This window comes from Nicotiana attenuata, chromosome 7 (assembly GCF_001879085.1).
Source record: "Nicotiana attenuata strain UT chromosome 7, NIATTr2, whole genome shotgun sequence".
Lineage (NCBI taxonomy): Eukaryota > Viridiplantae > Streptophyta > Magnoliopsida > Solanales > Solanaceae > Nicotiana > Nicotiana attenuata.
In genome coordinates this window covers 114,695,929-114,708,917 of record NC_031995.1, presented here as the reverse complement: position 1 = coordinate 114,708,917, position 12,989 = coordinate 114,695,929, and the positions used below count along the sequence as shown (strand labels likewise).

At 37.7% G+C, this 12,989-nt stretch overlaps 1 protein-coding gene across 1 annotated transcript; it reads left to right on the top strand.

Moving 5' to 3' along the window:
- LOC109229758 lies at window positions 2,269-12,989 on the top strand. Its single transcript, XM_019395313.1, has 3 exons — window positions 2,269-3,187; window positions 11,059-11,227; window positions 12,440-12,989. Exons 1-3 carry the CDS (start codon window positions 2,357-2,359, stop codon window positions 12,880-12,882), a joined length of 1,443 nt encoding a protein of 480 aa, XP_019250858.1. The 5' UTR covers window positions 2,269-2,356; the 3' UTR covers window positions 12,883-12,989.

Here is a 12,989-nt window from a genome sequence, read left to right as displayed (position 1 = left end):
TATAACCCATATAATCTTCCATTGCGCCTTGAGTTTGGCTAGATCTGTATGGATTCTAAGAGATTGTAGGTCCTTCATGATAACTTTTTTTTCAAGAAATTTTAAGTCTACAGTATCTCCTTATAACATCTTCTGTTACAATGATTTCACACTTATTCATCGAAATTGAGTATTTATAATTTTTTTTTCGCTTATTTTGTTTTTCACTTTTGCAAGGTTTCACAATGACAACATGCAAAAACTAATGGAAGATATGTCAGAAGAAGAGACAAAGAACTTTGAGATTGATATGGGAAAAATAAATTGGAGGGATTACTTCTTGAAAATCCACATTCCTGGTGTAGAAGAAAATGTATTGAAAGGCAAAAGAGTATCATGATTACTTCTTGAAAATCCACATTCCTTCCTTGATTATGAAGGGAAAAACTGGAGATTTTTTTTATATTGCATTTATAAAGTTGTATTGGGTTTTTAAATGGCCAAATATATCAACAGCCCTTTAAAGTTGTCATCATTTTTACTTAAACACCTTATTTTAAGTCCGTTTCATTTTAACACTCCAACTATATCTTAAATGTGTCATTTAAACACAAAATTCATAAATAGCCAACCATATAAGACGTGTGTAATTCACTCGCCAAAGTGATGAATAAAAGGGGACATGTGGATTTAACTTGGACAAACTTAAAAAAAAAAAAAAACATTTAACAAGAACCATACGCCACTCCTCAGTCACTCCCCCCCCCCCCCCCCCCTTCCGTCTTCATCTACCAAAAGAAAATAATATAGGTATCGTTTTTTGATTTTTAGATCTGGGGAAGGGAGAAATTTATGTTAATTTTTTTCTTTCTTTTTTGGGTTGAAATTCCCTTATTTTAGCTAACTGGAGAAGAAAAAATTTGAGTTGAGAAAAAAGGAAAGAAACAAAAAAGAATCCGGCGATTCTAGCAACCACCGTCCATTGCTCATTTCCTTTCCTCCTTCATCTCTATTATTCTGCTTCGTTATTGTTTCGACTGATAAAAGAGCAGAACTGAAAGAAGTGATCGGCCATTTAATATTTCGGCGGCTACGATTAAAATAGGCGACATTTATTACCATTTTTGGTGTTCCATCGTTGTGGTATCAGAGATTCGTTTGTGTTTTGTCTATTACTGATTTCGTGGTTGGTGTGTAAATGTTAAAACCTTGATAACATATTATTGCTTGTCGCCTCTTTGGACTTGGCAGGAGTTCTGACTTTTCCGGCGCCATTAATTCCGGCAATAAAATTTAAGGCAACAAGGTGATGGTGGTGAACTGGCAGAGGGAGAAATAGAGAGGAAAGGGGTGATGAGGATAAAGAATAGGAGGAAAATGAACGTAAAAAAAAAATAAAAAATAGAAATATTGATCTCTCACGCTCCAAAAAATAGTAATACATGCAGTATGCCACATCATCAAATTGTATTTAAATGACACATTTGAGATATGATTGGAGTGTTTAAATTAAACGAACTTAAAATAGAATGTTTAAGTGAAAAGTGAGGATAACTTTAAGGGGCTACCGATGTATTTGGCCTTTTTAAATAGAAGGATATGTCGTAAAAAAAATTGACATAATTATGAATGACTTAATATGTGACTCCCAAATTCCTGCAAGTGATAATATGTTGTTTATATTTTAGTTCGAGTCATAAATTCATCCGTTGTTTAAGTATCGAGAAGAGGTGATTAGGTAGGATGTCATATATTCAGCTTGACAAGGACATGATCCTTTGATAAAAACATGTGAAAATTGAGAATCATGATAGTAGATTACAGTTGTCAAGCGTAATTCTTTTTTGTATCTGTCTTGCTTTTTAATACCAGTAACACTAGTGTATTCTGATATTTCCATTTTGCAGATATCTAATACTATCGACTGCTTCTTTTGCTTTGGTTATCTTTTTTTTTTCCCCTGATTGTGATTACTATTTTTCTTTATATGAATTCTCCTTTGTTGTATTTCCTTATGCTATTTGTTGTGATTATGTGTTTTTTGAGCTGAGGGTTTATCGGAAACAACCTCAATACCTTCTTAAGATAAGTTTAAGGTCAGCGTACACACTAGTTTACCACCAAGGTAAAGCGCACTTTTTCAAAGAGGACTTTATATTAAGAACTCGAAAAGACCTCCAATTAAAGATAAAGGAATAAACATCAAGTTAGATTTATTAATAAAAATTATGTATTACAAAGATAATAAGAGCAGTGATGCTTTATTTGTCCACTTTATAGTACTTTTCAGTTGTCACTCAATCTATTTGTCCATTTCCAAGTACCTTCTTAGCTATCACTCAATTATAACTATCACACACCACACTCCCATCTTTTCATGGCTGAGGAAGAAAGCAGCACCACCGCAGCTCCGCCGTGTGAATTTCAAACCCGGCCGGCAGGTAGCACGGAGCACAGCTGGTGCAAGGCGGTTCCCGGTGGCACAGGGATAACAGTCTTAGCTCTCCTCTTATCAAAATCCCCTGACATTTCACTTCTCCAAAATGCCCTCCACAAACTTCAAAATTCCAATCCTATCCTCAAATCCAAACTCCACTACGAACCCACAACTAACTCCTACTCTTACATCATTCCCTCCACTTCTCACCTTCAAATCCAGCCGTTTGATATCTCATCAACGGCTCAAATTCTTCAACAGCTCAAAATCCCTAATCATACCTCAATCTCCGATTTTCACCTAATCCTCGAGCACGAACTCAACAAAAACTCCTGGGTAAATACCGCCACGTCGTCTGATCACTCCGACACTGATGTTCTATTCCCGAGCATCTATAGATTAAGCGATGAGAAATGGGCAGTTACTTTACGGATTCACACGTCAACGTGTGACAGGCCGGCGGCGTTGGCGTTGCTGAGGAAGTTGCTGGAGCTGATGAGTAGTGAGAAGGGAAAAGGGATGAATGAAAATGAAGGAGGAAGGGTAGAATTGGAATTAAGGGAAAATATGGAGGTTGGTTTGGGAATAGAGGAATATATTCCTGCTGGAAAAGCTAATAAACCATTTTGGGCACGTGGGATAGATATGGTTGGGTATGGTTTGAATGCACTGAGATTTGCTAATTTGAATTTCATAGATAGTGAATCAACAAGAGGATCTCAAGTTGTAAAATTGCAGTTGAATAAAGAAGATACCGATCGCATTCTTGATGTAAGTTTATATCACATTCTCATAATTTCCATTTTTTTCTTTTTAGTTTCCTTAATTTAATAAAAAAGAGCAGCCCGGTGCACTAAGATCCCGCTACGCGCGCGGTTCGAGGAAGGCACAGACCACGTTGTGGTCTAGTGTACGCAGCAGTTGTTTTCACGGCTCGAACTCGTGACCACATGGTCACATGACAATAACTTTTAGTTTACTTAATTAAGTAGACCGGTAATAATATTTCATCAAGAAGATAACACAATGGTTTGAGAAATTTATTCATATTCAGTATTTATACTAAACTAATTGATTCATATTTGTATTTATATGCACTTTTATCACTTAATTATAATTTATTAACTTTATAATTTTACCTCAATCTACCATATGATGAAATGTGATTTGATGTAAATATTGAGTCCGAGTTAAATTTTTTTTGGTTTTAAAAAAAAAAAAACAAAAAAGAAGGTTAACTTGGACTCAATATTTGCATCAAATCGCATTTGATGTAATTTTTTCATATTTTTATGTGATCTAAACTTTTCGTTTCTTTAATGTGTATGCTAGTTCTAAATATTTAACCTCTAAGATTAAATTGTCTGGTTTGATTCAAATATCGTGTGTAAGTATTTACCTACATCAAACTACATAATTCGTGACTTCTATTTCTTTTTTACAAGAAAATCGTTTTATTAATTTGAAAATGTAATAATAAGATCTTCTGACTCAATGTTTACATCAAATCACATTAGTTGATTGAGGTAAAAATATAAAGTAAATGAATTAAATTAGGTGATAAAAGTGCATGGAAAGACACATTGAAAAAATAGTTAGGTAATCTCTTGGTTTCATTTTCTATAAAGTTAGGCAAAGGTAGACCCAATAAAAATTCTTTGGTCCCATTATCTTGTTATGTTGGTTGAAAATTTATGGCCCTTGTTGAATGCAGGGTACTATTCTCTTCACGTGATGTACAACTTTACACATGCATGTACTATTTGTCAAAAAATAGAAATATACAGGTCACCTGTGAAACATAGAGTATGTCAACAATAACTGTTATTTATCTGTATTGCTGTAAGTAAATAAAACAGTAATTTTTCTGAAAAATAAAACAGAAAGTTAGTAGAAACAATTCTGAAAAATAATATTCGAACTTCAAAATAATTTTTGAAACGTTGAAGGAACAAATCGAGCCCACTGAATACACAGTGTGTCCTTAAGGAAATTATTCCCCTCAAGTACCCGAGGTTATGGAATATATCCTCCCAGGATAGAACGATTTAACTCACCGGAGTGTTGGTACAAAAAACGCCGATGATCAGCGAACCACTCGATGGCAGCAAAACACACTGGAATTTTAGTGCAGAAGAAGATAATCAGAAAATTTCGTAAGTAAATATTCTGGGATTTGAAGGTCTATTTATAGCCAACTTGGTGATGTTTCTGAAGAGGTTTGCAACCTTTCAGAATAGTCATGACTGTTGGAACAGGTGTTACCCTCTGAAGAGGTTTGCAACCTTTCAAAACAGTCATGGCTATTGGAACAGGTGTGACCCTCTGAAGAGGTTTGCAACTTTTCAGAATAGTCATGGATGTTGGAACAGGTGTGACACTGTTTCAGAACAGCCATGGCTGTTGGAAATTTTTGCGAGAAATTTAAACGACTTTAAATTAACCCGGGAAAGAAAAACGGGCTAGACCGGACCGGGTAGCGGGTCATCCCTCCATTTCTTTTCCCACCATTTTTCATTCACACCTCTTTTGTTATTATTTATTAAATAACAAACCCAACAATCCCCCACATGAATGGGGAATGGCTATAAACTTAAAGGAATGCACGGGCGTGTGTGTGTTTTACAAACAAGAATTGATTGCATCTGGATAAGTAGGTTTCCCTCTGAACTTTCCGTAGTGAACTTATATCGGATATACTCGGTCAATCGGTAGATTTGATATCTTTGAACCGTCGAGCTTTATTGTATACCTAGACAACATAAGTCACACAATCAATCCTTAACCATCTATGATTCTCACGGTTGTGTTCGTCTCAGCCAAGAACACCGCCTGGTTTCATGAGTGCTTAGAGAATGGGCCTTTACTTTCATTCTTCTTGAAGCGGCTTCCACTTCACACTCACATAGGTGATTCCTAAACGTGTAATCCTAAAGACACACTATCTGGTCATATCTTGCCAGACTTAGCAAATCATTAAAAAGCTTTAAGCTTTATTAACTCATCAAAAAAAAAAGCCTTAATGTTTTACCTCGTTTTTGAACATTGTCTTCATCACGAGAATGGGTTGAGTTAGTTGACAATGTTGAACCGTCATTCATAACTTTGTTTGATCTCTTTGAACCTAGCTCTTGGGATCTCCAGTCTGCTAGGTAGAGTTACCGCCATGATGACTTGTCCTAGGCCTTTAACCCCATTCCCTTTGATGATCTTTCAACTGCCTCTCTAGATAGGCCTTTTGTAAGTGGATCCGACACGTTATCTCTTGACTTTACGTAGTCAATTGTGATAACACCACTAGAGAGTAGTTGTCTAACGGTATTGTGTCTCCGTCGGATATGACGAGATTTTCCGATATACATAACGCTCCTTGCCCTACCTATTGCCGCTTGACTATCACAATGTATACATATAGGTGCCAAAGGTTTGGGCCAAAATGGAATATCTTCCAAGAAATTCCGGAGCCATTCAGCTTCCTCACCGGCCTTATCTAAAGCTATGAATTCAGATTCCATTGTAGAACGGGCGATGCACGTTTGTTTGGATGATTTCCAAGATACTGCTCCACCCCCAATTGTGAAAACATATCCACTCGTGGATTTAACTTCAGATGATCCGGTGATCCAATTTGCATCACTATATCCCTCGATCACGGAAGGATATTTGTTATAATGCAAAGCATAATTTTGGGTATGTTTCAGATATCCCAAAACTCGTTTCATTGCCATCCAATGTATTTGATTGGGATTACTTGTAAACCGACTCAGTTTGCTAATAGCACATGCTATATCTGGTCGCGTACAATTCATGATATACATCAAACTTCCCAATACTCTTGCATAGTCCAGTTGTGAGTCACTTTCACCTTCATTCTTTTGAAGTGCATAACTCACGTCAATTGGAGTCTTGGCAATTTTGAAATCCAAATACTTGAACTTGTCAAGTACCTTTTCAATGTAGTGAGACTGTGATAATGCTAGACCTTGTGGAGTCTTGCGAATTCTGATTCCTAAGATCACATCAGCAACTCCTAAGTCTTTCATGTCGAATTTGCTAGCCAACATGCGCTTTGTAGCATTTATATCTGCCATACTTTTGCTTATTATCAACATGTCATCAACATATAAACAAACAATGACTTCATGACCTGGAGTATTTTTAATGTAAACACATTTGTCACACTCGTTGATTTTAAATCCATTTGCCAACATTGTTTGGTCAAATTTTGCATGCCATTGTTTGGGTGCTTGTTTAAGTCCATAAAGCGACTTAACAAGTTTGCACACTTTCTTTTCTTTACCAGGAACCACAAAACCCTCAGGTTGTTCCATGTAAATTTCTTCCTCCAATTCTCCATTTAGGAAAGCTGTTTTAACATCCATTTGATGGATTTCAAGACCATACACGGCCGCTAGTGCCACTAACACCCTAATAGATGTTATCCTCGTTACTGGCGAGTAAGTGTCAAAGTAATCAAGGCCTTCCTTTTGTCTATAACCTTTGACAACAAGTCTTGCCTTATATTTGTCAATAGTGCCATCAGCTTTAATTTTCCGTTTAAAGATCCATTTCGAACCTAAAGGCTTATTTCCTGGAGGAAGATCAACCAATTCCCATGTATGATTATCCAAAATTGATTGAATCTCACTATTGACTGCCTCTTTCCAAAATGCTGAATCAGAAGACGACATAGCTGCTTTAAAAGTTTGAGGCTCATTTTCAAGCAAGAATGTCACAAAATCTGGTCCAAAGGACGTAGATGTTCTTTGACGTTTGCTACGCCTTGGATCTTCTATACTTGGAGTATTTTCCTTTGGTTCTTCCCGAGGTCGTTTAGGTTTTTCACTTAACGACTCGCTTTCAGTTTTATACGGATAGATGCTTTCAAAGAATTCAGCATTATCTGATTCCATTACCGTATTAACATGAATCTCGGGATTATCAGATTTATGAACCAAAAATCGACATGCTTTACTATTTGTAGCATATCCAATGAAAACGCAATCTACTGTTTTTGGTCCAATTTTAACCCTTTTAGGTAAAGGAACCTGTACCTTTGCTAGACACCCCCACACTTTGAAATATTTCAAGTTGGGTTTTCTTCCTTTCCATTTTTCATATGGAATAGATTGCGTTTTGCTGTGGGGTACTCTGTTGAGTATTCGGTTAGCTGTAAGGATAGCTTCCCCCCACAAACTCTGCGGTAATCCGGAACTTATTAATAAAGAATTCATCATTTCTTTTAATGTCCGATTTTTCCTTTCCGCAATTCCGTTGGATTGAGGTGTGTAAGGTGCAGTAGTTTGATGGATAATTCCATATTCCGAACATATTTCTGCAAACGGAGATTCATATTCTCCACCTCGATCACTTCTAATCATTTTGATCTTTTTATTCAATTGATTTTCTACTTCATTCTTGTATTGCTTAAATGCTTCAATTGCTTCATCCTTACTATTAAGCAAATAAACATAACAATATCTAGTGCAATCGTCAATAAAAGTAATAAAATACTTTTTTCCACCTCGAGATGGTGTCGACTTCATATCGCAAATGTCAGTACGAATTAAGTCTAAAGGATTTGAATTCCTTTCAACAGACTTATAAGGATGTTTTACAAACTTGGATTCAACACATATTTGACATTTCGATTTATCACTCGAATTTAGGCAATACTTCTAAATTAATTAACTTCCGCAAGGTTTTATAATTGACATGTCCTAAACGAATATGCCATAAATTATTTGACTCCAATAAATAAGAAGAAGCTGAAATTTTATTCATACTGTCAACAACCATTACATTGAGTTTGAAAAGGCCCTCCGTGAGGTAGCCTTTTCCAACATACATTTCGTTCTTGCTTACAACAACTTTATCAGAAACAAATACACATTTGAATCCATTCCTTACAAGTAAAGAAGTAGAAACTAAATTCTTCCTAATAGTAGGAACATGAAGAACATTGTTAAGCGTTAACACCTTGCCGGAAGTCATCTTCAGGAATATCTTCCCATAACCTTCAATCTTGGCTGTTGCATTATTTCCCATGGAAATTTCTTCTTCCGGACCAGCAGTAGAGTAAGTCGCAAATGCTTCTTTGACAGCACAAACATGTCGAGTGGCTCCAGAGTCAATCCACCACTCCTTCGGATTTCCAACTAAATTGCATTCCGAAAGCATTGCGCAAAGATCATCAATCTCATTATTCTTCTCCACTATGTTGGCTTGTCCCTTCTTCTTATCCTTTTTCGGGAGACGACAATCTGGGCTTTTGTGACCGACTTTTCCACAATTGTAGCAGCTGCCCTTGAATTTCTTTTTGTTCTGCTCCTTAGTTTGTCCAGAAGACCTCTTCCTCTTCTTACTTTTGGAGCAGTCTCTTCAACGATATTAGCTCCCATGATCGTGAATTTCCACGAGACTTCTTCTCGGCTGTTTTGTTGTCTTCCTCGATCTTTAGACGTATCACAAAATCTTCCAACTTCATTTCTTTGCGTTTGTGCTTCAGATAGTTCTTGAAATCTCTCCACGAAGGAGGCAATTTTTCAATCATAGCAGCTACTTGAAATGCTTCATTCACGACCATACCTTCAGCTATAAGGTTGTGAAAAATAAGTTGAAGCTCCTGAACTTGGGTTCCCACAGTTTTGCTGTCTATCATTTTATAGTCTAGAAACTTGGCAACCACGAACTTCTTCAAGCATGCATCTTCTGTCTTGTACTTCTTCTCAAGTGCGTCCCATAATTCTTTCGAAGTATTCATTGCACTGTACACATTGTACAAGTCATCTTCTAAAGCACTTAAGATATAGCCTTTGCAAAGAAAATCTGCCTGCTTCCATGCCTCAACAACCATGAACTTTTCATTATCCGGCATGTCCGCAGCAGGCACTGGAGGCTCTTCACTAATGAATTTCTGCATACCAAGTGTGGTAAGCCAGAAGAACACCCTTGTGCTGTCATCCTTTGAAGTTGGTTCCAGAAAATTTCCCCGATTTCTCAGCCGGAGGAACAGCAGTGCGGCTTGACAAGGCTATCGTCGTTGCACCAACAGTCGCAGAAGGATTTCCATTTTCATTTGCCATTTCTTACTGTCAACAACAGAAGAAATTAATTAATGGCAAAACCAAAACAGTAAATAATACTGTAATCAATAAACAGTACGTAATAAAAACAACTAAGATTTTTATATACTGTTTTACAGAAAAACGATGAAGTTTTTATGTTCTTCAAATCGTTTTCTGAATTTCAATACCCTGATGAAGTTTTTATATCTTCAAATCAGAATAGTAAAATTCAGACAGAATACAGAATATAATAAATATAATTTCCTTAAGATTGTTATTTATCTGTATTGCTGTAAGTAAATAAAACAGTAATCTTTCTGAAAAATAAAACAGAAAGTTAGTAGAAACAATTCTGAAAAATAATATTCGAACTTCAAAATAATTTTTGAAACGTTGAAGGAACAAATCGAGCCACTTGAATACACAGTGTGTCCTTAAGGAAATTATTCCCCTCAAGTACCCGAGGTTATGGAATATATCCTCCAGGATAGAACGATTTAACTCACTGGAGTGTTGGTACCAAAAACGCCGATGATCAGCGAACCACTCGATGGCAGCAAAACACGCTGGAATTTTAGTGCAGCAGAAGAAGAAGAAGATAATCAGAAAATTTCGTAAGTAAATATTCTGGGATTTGAAGGTCTATTTATAGCCAACTTGGTGATGTTTCTGAAGAGGTTTGCAACCTTTCAGAATAGTCATGACTGTTGGAACAGGTGTGACCCTCTGAAGAGGTTTGCAACCTTTCAGAACAGTCATGGCTGTTGGAACAGGTGTGACCCTCTGAAGAGGTTTGCAACTTTTCAGAATAGTCATGGCTGTTGGAACAGGTGTGACACTGTTTCAGAACAGCCATGGCTGTTGGAAATTTTTGCGGGAAATTTAAAACGACTTTAAATTAATCCGGGAAAGAAAAACGGGCTAGACCGGACCGGGTCGCGGGTCATCCCTCCATTTCTTTTCCCATCATTTTTCATTCACACCTCTTTTGTTATTATTTATTAAATAACAAACCCAACAATAACATGTGGTGAAATATAAGTTTTCTGGCTTTAGTACAAGGCCTTGGATTCTAGCGTTAGTCATAGTTTCAATGTGTTAGTTCAAATGACATTGGGTCGCTCCTGAGCTGATGATGTAAGAGTGTAATACGTGATGTGTGGACTCGGACATGTCACAAGTTCAAACTTTGTCGTAGAAAAAAAGGTGGTATTTAGGTGGAGACGAGTAAAGGGGCAACCCATCATCCCCCAAGTTCCGTGACGTGCACCACTGTCTCGGAGATTTCTTGGTTGTCAAAAAAAAGGAAATTGGCCCATGGGGTCTAAACCATTGCTCAATTTAGAACATGTTTATAGCTTGAATAATGGTTTAACTTTTGTACACTGACAAGGTACAAATACTTTTAATGGTAAGGTTTAGAGGTTAGTTACATAGAACTGTGTACGGTAAGTGTGAGTTCGTTACCTTAAAAAATAAAGCAACTTGTCACAACCCCCTGATTGTCAATGTACATAGTTAGCAATTTAGTCCGAAAAGGAATATTAGTGGATAACAAAGTCTGAATTTTGGCAGGGCTGCAAAACAAGAGGTATAAAATTGTGTGGGGTGTTGGCTGCTGCTGGATTAATTGCAGCTCATTGCTCAAAAGGCCTACCTGAGGATCAATGGGAGAAGTATGCAGTTGTAACCCTTATTAACTGCCGCTCAATTCTTGATCCAGTTCTTAGCCCTGATTTTCCAGGTTTGCTAATGCATTCAACTGCCATAAAACTGTTCACCTTTCTTTTATGTTTTTCCCCTTTTCATGTCCTTAGATTTCAATTATAAAATGATTATTTTTGCAAGTATTTAGTTACTCTCTCTGCCCCAAGAATTTGCCTTATTTTACTTTTAAAGGTCAAAACTGACTAGTGGCCAATGAGGGACTCAAGTAGTTCATTACTATGCTCCCACTTGAGGACCAACGACCTCATCCGTCATGACTGAAATCACTTCTTGGATCCAGACCATTCTTCTTGACACCCATCTGGCCCGGTTGGTCACCGCGGGCATTGCATTTCCTATTTTCTTTTTAGGCCCTAGTTATAAGTCGCAGCTGGTACCACTTCTTACATCCTACAAGTTGGTCACGGCTAGCACCCCTCCGTGGTCCAGGTCACTACTCCTGGCATCCTACCAAATAATCATGGCTAGCACCCCTCCCGAGGTTCAAGGCCATCACTCCTGGCACTCTCCTCAGCTGCCCCAACTATGCTACTAATTGTTATAGACTGAATAGAAGAACCCGACCTAAAAGACTAGCCTATTGGGAGCCCATGAATCTATAACTCATTACCTGCAGTCTTTGCAATCTATCCGGAGTTCAATTCGTCCACGACTAATTACTTCAAGTTAAATACCAAAGTTTCTATATGTGACTTGCAAGTAAATTAACTGAAGGGGAGCCTTGGCGTAACCGGTAAAGTTGCTGCCATGTGACTAGGAGGTCACGGGTTCGAGGCATGGAAACAGCCTCTTGCAGAAATGCAGGGTAAGGCTGCGTACAATAGACCCTTGTGGTCCGGCCCTTCCTCAGACCTCGCGCATAGCGGGAGCTTAGTGCATCGGGCTGTCCTATTCTATGTACTTGGGAAAAGCTCAAACTATCCATAGTCTGTTGGAAACATCCTATTAGACCTTAGGCCCTTTAACAAATATACGGTATCCGACACCCACATTGAGGCCCGATTAAATCCGGTTTCGCGTTGGGAAGTCCCACATGGGGGATAAAGTGCTCTCTAATAAAGACCCTTTAGCTTAGTGCTTGGGCAGGTACGCCGTACTCCAATACCATGTGATTGCTCTTATATTTGATAAAAGTTCACCACTCTTGAACTTATTTTTCATTTCTATTCTTGTATCCTAAAGATGTTTACTGCAGAGAGTATATAAAATAATGACCTAAATCATGCAGGTTTTTATCATTCTGCTATCCTCAACACACATGATGTTAAGGGAGGTGAAGATATATGGGAGCTGGCAAAGAGAAGTTACACATCTTTTATTAACGCCAAGAACAACAACAAGCATTTCTCAGACATGGGAGACCTGAATTTCCTCATGTGCAAGGCCATTGATAATCCTGGCTTAACGCCCGCCTCTTCACTAAGGACTTCTCTGATCTCTGTGTTTGAAGATCCCGTGATCGATAACTCCAGCACAGTGCATCAAGAAATCGGATTAGAAGACTTCATCGGTTGTGCCTCCGTGCACGGGGTAGGCCCTTCTATTGCCATATTCGATACGATTAGGGATGGACAGTTGGATTGTGCATGTGTTTATCCCTTCCCTTTGCATACTAGGGAACAAATACAGGAACTCATTGGTGAAATGAAAAGAATCCTTGTTGACTGGTAGCAAATTACAGGGATATTATTGATGACTGAACAAAAGTATTATGTTTCCCACTCATGTTTAATGAAATGCAATAAATTCCCTGAGTAACAGTTTGATTTTGACATCAA